Source organism: Oncorhynchus gorbuscha, linkage group LG17 (assembly GCF_021184085.1).
Source record: "Oncorhynchus gorbuscha isolate QuinsamMale2020 ecotype Even-year linkage group LG17, OgorEven_v1.0, whole genome shotgun sequence".
NCBI classification, from domain to species: Eukaryota; Metazoa; Chordata; class Actinopteri; order Salmoniformes; family Salmonidae; genus Oncorhynchus; species Oncorhynchus gorbuscha.
The window spans coordinates 194,170-201,881 of NC_060189.1; the positions used below are offsets into that span (position 1 = coordinate 194,170).

General features: G+C 44.7%; 1 protein-coding gene across 1 annotated transcript; it reads left to right on the forward strand.

Moving 5' to 3' along the window:
- Nucleotides 1-5,481: 5,481 nt before the first annotated feature.
- Nucleotides 5,482-6,755, forward strand: LOC124001200 (homeobox protein not2-like). Its single transcript, XM_046307819.1, has 3 exons — nucleotides 5,482-5,931; nucleotides 6,048-6,226; nucleotides 6,393-6,755. Exons 1-3 carry the CDS (start codon nucleotides 5,550-5,552, stop codon nucleotides 6,552-6,554), a joined length of 723 nt encoding a protein of 240 aa, XP_046163775.1. The 5' UTR covers nucleotides 5,482-5,549; the 3' UTR covers nucleotides 6,555-6,755.
- Nucleotides 6,756-7,712: the final 957 nt, after the last annotated feature.

Sequence of the window (7,712 nt, forward strand, 5' to 3'; positions counted from 1 at the left end):
AGGTGAACTAGTTCAGGTAACCAAAATACACAATCTACCACTGTCACCTAACCAAAGACCTGCCACAAGCTCATGTTAACCATATCCCATTTAGCTACACCTTGATAAACCTGGTTAAATATGTTAACCATATCCCATTTAGCTACACCTTGATAAAGCTGGTTAAATATGTTAACCATATCCCATTTAGCTACACCTTGATAAAGCTGGTTTAATATGTTAACCATATCCCATTTAGCTACACCTTGATAAACCTGGTTAAACATGTTAACCATATCCCATTTAGCTACACCTTGATAAAGCTGGTTAAATATGTTAACCATATCCCATTTAGCTACACCTTGATAAAGCTGGTTGAATATACTAGCATGGCTAAACCTTCAACCCGACCTCTGCCATGCCTCATAACTACCTGTCTTACATCTTCCCTGTATCTATCGCTGTGACCTTGGCATGTTAGAACATGTTTGTATCACTAACATACAAAAGTCAAATACCTTTCGTTTTCTTCGAGCTTGGACAATTATGTAGGCAGTGGCTACGTGTCCAAGCATGCAACAAAATCAAATCTAGCCACAGTTCACAGTTCCACAAGGAGAAACACAGAGCATTTTGTCATCACCAAAAAATGCAATGACAGTTTATTACAACTTATGTCACCTAGCTGGTTGAACCACACAGCCAGCTAGGCAGATGGAAAAGGGTGTAGAATTTCACTTATAAGGCTTCAGCTTTATCGTGCTTTGTAAAAGATCTTTATGGTGCAGACCAGCAATACGACAACAGTTGTGATAAACTGTCATGATATATCACATGATCCAGCTCAAAGACATGTTAACAACAACCTTATGTTGGCATCATGGCTTACCCTCAAATCAAGTCCTATCGAAGCTAACAGTGGAGAAGAGAGAAGATTTCCAATGTATTCAATAGAATTGAAAGCTGTTGAGCTCGGGCCTGGGATTCAGTTGTGTATTGGAGCCAGACGGGCCGTACCTGCCCATTCATAGTCAAGTTTACTCCTGAGGCCCATTGCTCCTTATTGTCCCAGCACAACGACCCAGTGGCCACAGTAGCAGTAAGGTGACAGAGGCTGGACACTGAGGCATTCTATAATGGCTTCATAAACTCATTAGTGATGGTTAGTGATAGGTGTGGATGGACAAGAAAGGGCCTGGTCACAGTGGCTGCTAAATGTGTCCATCAGGTGCCGAAAGCAGCTCCTTACAGCACCGTGATAATAATGATGACAGTGCTTCAGAGTGCCTTCCTGGGCTTTCACTTCAGAGTGCCTCTCTGGGCTTTCTCTTCAGAGTGCCTCTCTGGGCTTTCTCTTCAGAGTGCCTCTCTGGGCTTTCTCTTCAGAGTGCCTTCCTGGGCTTTCTCTTCAGAGTGCCTCTCTGGGCTTTCTCTTCAGAGTGCCTTCCTGGGCTTTCTCTTCAGAGTGCCTTCCTGGGCTTTCTCTTCAGAGTGCCTTCCTGGGCTTTCTCTTCAGAGTGCCTTCCTGGGCTTTCTCTTCAGAGTGCCTTCCTGGGCTTTCTCTTCAAAGTGCCTCTCTGGGCTTTCTCTTCAATGTGCCTCTCTCTTCAGAGTGCCTCTCTGGGCTTTCTCTTCAGAGTGCCTCTCTGGGCTTTCCTTCAGAGTGCCTCTCTCTTCAGAGTGCCTTCATGGGCTTTCTATTCAAAGTGCCTCTCTGGGCTTTCTCTTCAATGTGCCTCTCTGGGCTTTCTCTTCAAAGTGCCTCTCTGGGCTTTCTCTTCAAAGTGCCTCTCTGGGCTTTCTCTTCAATGTGCCTCTCTCTTCAGAGTGCCTTCCTGGGCTTTCTCTTCAGAGTGCCTTCCTGGGATTTCTCTCCAGAGTGCCTCTCTGGGTTTTCTCCTCAGAGTGCCTCTGTCTTCAGAGTGCCTTCCTGGGCTTTCTCTTCAGAGTGACTTCCTGGGCTTTCTCTTCAGAGTGCCTCTCTGGGCTTTCTCTTCAATGTGCCTCTCTGGGCTTTCTCTTCAGAGTGCCTCTCTGGGCTTTCTCTTCAGAGTGCCTCTCTGGGCTTTCTCTTCAGAGTGCCTCTCTCTTCAGAGTGCCTTCCTGGGCTTTCTCTTCAGAGTGCCTTCCTGGGCTTTCTCTTCAGAGTGCCTCTCTGGGCTTTCTCTTCAGAGTGCCTCTTTGGGCTTTCTCTTCAGAGTGCCTTCAAGTGCCTCCTGGGCTTTCTCTTCAGAGTGCCTCTCTGGGCTTTCTCTTCAGAGTGCCTCTCTCTTCAGAGTGCCTTCCTGGGCTTTCTCTTCAGAGTGCCTTCCTGGGCTTTCTCTTCAGAGTGCCTCTCTGGGCTTTCTCTTCAGAGTGCCTCTTTGGGCTTTCTCTTCAGAGTGCCTTCCTGGGCTTTCTCTTCAGAGTGCCTCTCTGGGCTTTCTCTTCAGAGTGCCTCTCTCTTCAGAGTGCCTTCCTGGGCTTTCTCTTCAGAGTGCCTTCCTGGGCTTTCTCTTCAGAGTGCCTCTCTGGGCTTTCTCTTCAGAGTGCCTCTCTGGGCTTTCTCTTCAATGTGCCTCTCTGGGCTTTCTCTTCAGAGTGCCTCTCTGGGCTTTCTCTTCAGAGTGCCTCTCTGGGCTTTCTCTTCAGAGTGCCTTCCTGGGCTTTCTCTTCAGAGTGCCTTCCTGGGCTTTCTCTTCAGAGTGCCTCTCTGGGCTTTCTCTTCAGAGTGCCTCTTTGGGCTTTCTCTTCAGAGTGCCTCTCTGGGCTTTCTCTTCAGAGTGCCTCTCTGGGCTTTCTCGTTAAATCACGTATCAATTGGGGAGGATCCTACTAGTTGTCATACCACCTGTCTCCAGCTGCTTTTCACGTGAGCAGTTGAAAACGAAAGAGAAATATAGTCCACAATACACAAAGCCATACAAGGTGATGGAAATAGTTAAATAGGTCATGTGCTACATTTTGTGGTGTTTTGAAAAAGCCACAAAAGGGTGTCAGAGTTTAGGTGGTTAAGGGCGTCAGAGTTTAGGTGGTTAAGGGTGTCCGAGTTTAGGTGGTTAAGGCCGTCAAAGTTTAGGTGGTTAAGGGTGTCAGAGTTTAGGAGGTTAAGGCCGTCAGAGTTTAGGTGGTTAAGGGTGTCAGAGTTTAGGTGGTTAAGGGTATCAGAGTTTAGGTGGTGAAGGGTGTCAGAGTTTAGGTGGTGAAGGATGTCAGAGTTTAGGTGGTTAAGGGTGTTAGAGTTTAGGTGGTTAAGGGTGTCAGAGTTTAGGTGGTTAAGGGTGTCAGAGTTTAGGTGGTTAAGGGTGTCAGAGTTTAGGTGGTTAAGGGTGTCAGAGTTTAGGTGGTTAAGGGTGTCAGAGTTTAGGTGGTTAAGGGTGTCAGAGTTTAGGTGGTTAAGGGTGTCAGAGTTTATTAAGTGTGTCAGTGTTTAGGTGGTTAAGGGTGTCAGAGATTAGCAGGTTAAGGGTGTCAGAGTTTAGGTGGTGAAGGGCGTCAGAGTTTAGGTGGTGAAGGCCGTCCCCTGGCCATTGACTATGAAAAGATGTCTCTTGAACAATGGGCCAGTGTATTTCCTGTCTGGCTCCAATACACTATGAACACTACTTCGGTAGCTCCTCAAATCAAATCAAATCAAATTGGCAGTAGCCTATAGGTACCATTACTCATTTTACATCAAACAACATCATATATTGTCTTCATTTGACCATACTAATCCCAAACTGTTATCACTGTCCCCACTCAGATGCCCCACTGGAGGGATTATAGTTGCCCGTGACTTGAGTGGCCTGTCTACTCTGTCTAACTAAAGATCAATTCTGTTGAGTGACATTGACATCATTGTGATTTGTGATACAAGCCTGTGTGAGGAGTTGATGCTACTTTCTCAGGCCCATGAAGGTTAAGTAAACATTGATCCAGATGTTTTGGGCTCTACTAGTGTGAAAACTACACTGGGGTGGGTGGTCTGCCCGGTGACCCACCCAGAAGACCGTTTCATTGTTTAGGCCGAGTTGACAAACCCCGCTGTTTGCCTTGTTCATTAGGCATCATAGTGTCAGCTACATAGAATTAATACAATGGCTCTGAAGTCAAAGTGACTAACGGTTCTCTTCACTGTTCAAATGTGTTTTAACTGTTGTGTAAAGCTCACAGTGACGCTCTCCGCTGCTTCCAAATGATGGCAGCGATCTGTTGGAGTTTGCCGAGCGGGTCATAATCCGGGGTTGAAAGAGGAGGCTTTGTCCTAAAGTAGTGTAAGAAAGAAAATCACGTACTTTTAAAGAAGCCGCGATGCTTTTCATTAGGCTTTTTAAGTCTCTAATGAAGAACCAATAATGGGGAGCTGCTCTCTTTGCGCATTTCCTGTCAACCCAGCCCAAATGTGTCATCTAAAATGGTGGGCTATAACGGATTTTGTCATCACTACAATGAATTTAGAAAGATGTAATAAAGAAGTTATGAGAGTGAATATTTTAAATTGTGTGGTAGCTGTTATATACAAGTTAAACGGTTATGACGCACAACGCAGAGAAACCTCTCTGTCACCGGTGTGTGTTTTAATGAAGATATCAAGTGGTGGATTAACGCACTGACCGCGATTAGTGACGTAGGTGTAAGTAAACCAGCAGCGGCTCTCGGTCAGCGCACCCGACCTGCTGAATCTGTCGCCCCCGGTGCAATACCCCACTAGTTATTCCATTTTAGGGTGACACCACAACTGTAAAAATACACACTTTGGACAGCGACCAGTCTTTATGTAATTATAATTAGTTTCAGGAGAGAGATTGAATACTATCAGGAAAATAGCTTTAAAAAAAGTGAATTATTCTTTATTTTAGTAGGCCTTTGTTTGATTCAGTCCACTGCTCATCATAGGCCTATACAAGCACAACGACACGTGATTGGCTAAATCACACAACTATATAATGCACCTACAAAATTAAACGGATCGTTTTCTCCAAGCTTTTAGGAAAAACGTAATTTCCTTCAATCAAAACGAAGCCCTGAATAAAGTCCTGACATTGTTACTTATAATTCCCATTGAGCAGCAGACTTGTCTACAATGTGATTTTAACGTTACACATTTTTTTTTAAAAGTCGCCCTCCAATTGTGAAGCTATTTGTTCCGCTGCTTGCAGCATCTGTCGGCTGTCTTTGATTTAGAAGAGACCAAATAAGATGATTTGGTGACATCAAGGCCTTCCCAGCGGTAATGATTACATTCGGAGCTCAGATCCACGCAAGAATTTGTATCCCACTAAACCCTCTGAGATCCCCTACCCACCCCCACAGAGCTCGAGCTCCCAGAATCTTGTCCTATTAGGGTATTTGACAGGCCCAGCTTGTACTACACCATCAATGAATTGGATAGGTTGTAGGGATGCTCGTTCCTCTCATCTGCTACTTAGAAAGACAAAGACCCGCTGGGGGGGCTGTTGACACCTCGAGGTCCGGGGAGGGTATAAAGAGGGACCTGTTTCAGTTGAGAGCAGTATTACTCTCCTCGCTGCACCAGGAGAAACAGCCTACGTTGGACATACATTAACTTTGTTTTCCTCGCTTTTCCTTTTTCCATCACGACTGACAGCATGCAAGTACCGAACAGACCAACGGGCGTGGGAGCCTACGGGCACTCCGCCATGCGCCATTACGCTTCGCTCTATCCACAGCGCAACAGTAGCCAGGGCGCAGCGGCGACCAAGCCTGCCAGCGGGAAATCTTTCACCATTGACGCCCTGCTCGCCAAGCCGTCGGAGACACACATAGACCGAACGAGTCCCATTCACTGTAGACTCAAATACCAACCGACAGCGCCACTACATCCCTTCCAGACCCAGATGAGCTCAGCGCTGCCACAGTACCTCTACTCGCCCAACATGCTGCACACGCCGGTGCACAGTCACACACAACCCGGATACTCTGTCTACTGCTGTCCGCCGTTCTCATGCCATGGGGCCTTTTACGCACACGGTAAATGTCAATCTAACGTGCCATTCTAACTTATTCAATGATCCAAACTAAACACAATGGCCTAAAGAAAAGTCCGACATGGGTTTTAAACTGTTGTCCATCTATTTCCTTCACAGAAACAGGTCTATCAATGTCCCACTCATTCAAACACAAGGGAGGGAAATCCAAGCGGATGCGCACCAGCTTCACCAACGAGCAGTTGGACCGTCTGGAGAAGGAGTTCTCCCGGCAGCAGTACATGGTCGGCTCGGAGAGGTTCCTTCTGGCGTCGGGTCTGCAGCTCACAGAGGCTCAGGTACAAACCAGATTCCAACTCAAACTGCAAACTTTCTTTGGAACTAAAGCAAAGCCCCACATTTAATAGTTTTTTAAGAATGAGAATAAGAATGATAATACGATTGGCACCGACGTTATAACGTTAAAAAAATCCTTAAAACCAAAATTCCTTTTCTTATTTTCAGGTTAAAGTGTGGTTCCAGAATCGACGCATCAAATGGCGCAAGCAGAGTCTGGAGCAACAGCAGAACAAGCTGGTTAAACTGGGCCTGGCCACCCCAGTGAAGAGTCCTGGTTCTCAAGGTCTGGGGGAGGAGGCGGAGGAGATCGACTTCTCAGACGGATAAGATGTGCATAAAGACGGGCTCCCTGACTACTGCTGACCGGTCTTGGACCACAGAACCGGGCATCTGTATACACTGCCCAAGACACGGAGCCGAGGACCACACCACCCATTACTGTATAAATATTTAATTCATAGATGTATAGTTCTATATTTAAACGATGTTTCTTACTTTATTGCTCTTATGAGAGTGTCTCTGTGAATTCAAACGTTTGTATATTTTGATTGACATATTCAATAAATATATTTTCTAAATTTTGAGCCATTTCTTATCCCAGTACTGTTTAAAAAAAAATCATATCCATGAAAACACGTTGAAGTAGAGATTGAGAGAACATCTTAGGCTAAATAAGAACTTTGAATTGAACGTTTGAATCGGGTTATATCGCGAAGCAAACTAATGGATGTCAAAGACGTTGAGTTGGTAGAATACTTAATTATTTTAGGTTCATTTCTACTTTTGGTTAAAGTGGAATTTAAGAGAAAAAGCATATCAGCATTTGTACTATTTTAGAGAACACCGTCTATTCTAGACGATATAAACTTGAAATACAGAGCAGTTTCATGGTATTTTTTTGGGGGGGTGAAATAATCATTATTTTATTTCTAAACCAGGTTGAGACTATATTATGTAAATCCTTGGCATTTTTGAAGATATTACTCCCTACAAGTTAGCCTCTCTCTCTCTGACCCCCCCCCCCCCCCCCAAGGGGATCAACCCCCCAGGGGGTTTTATTGGCATGGAAAACATATGTTTACATTGCCAAAGCAAGTTAAACAGATGACGAATATAGGTAGAACAGGAAATCGGAAATGAACAGTAAACCTTACACTCACAAAAGTTTCAAAATAATATACATTATTTAAAATATTATCGCAATGTACAGTGTTGTAACAATGTGTTTAATTAAGTACAAAAGGGAAATTATATAAACATAAATATGGGTTGTATTTACATTGGTGCTTGTTCTTCACTGGTTGCCATTTTCTTGTGGTAACATGTCAAAAATTTGATTTATTTTCGAATGTTATATGGGCCACAGTAAACTGAGGGAAATACACCATGTTGCCAAAAGTATGTGGACACCAGCTTGTCAAACATCTGATTCCAAAATCATTGGTGTTAATATGGAGATGGTCCTCCCTTTACTGCTGTAACAGC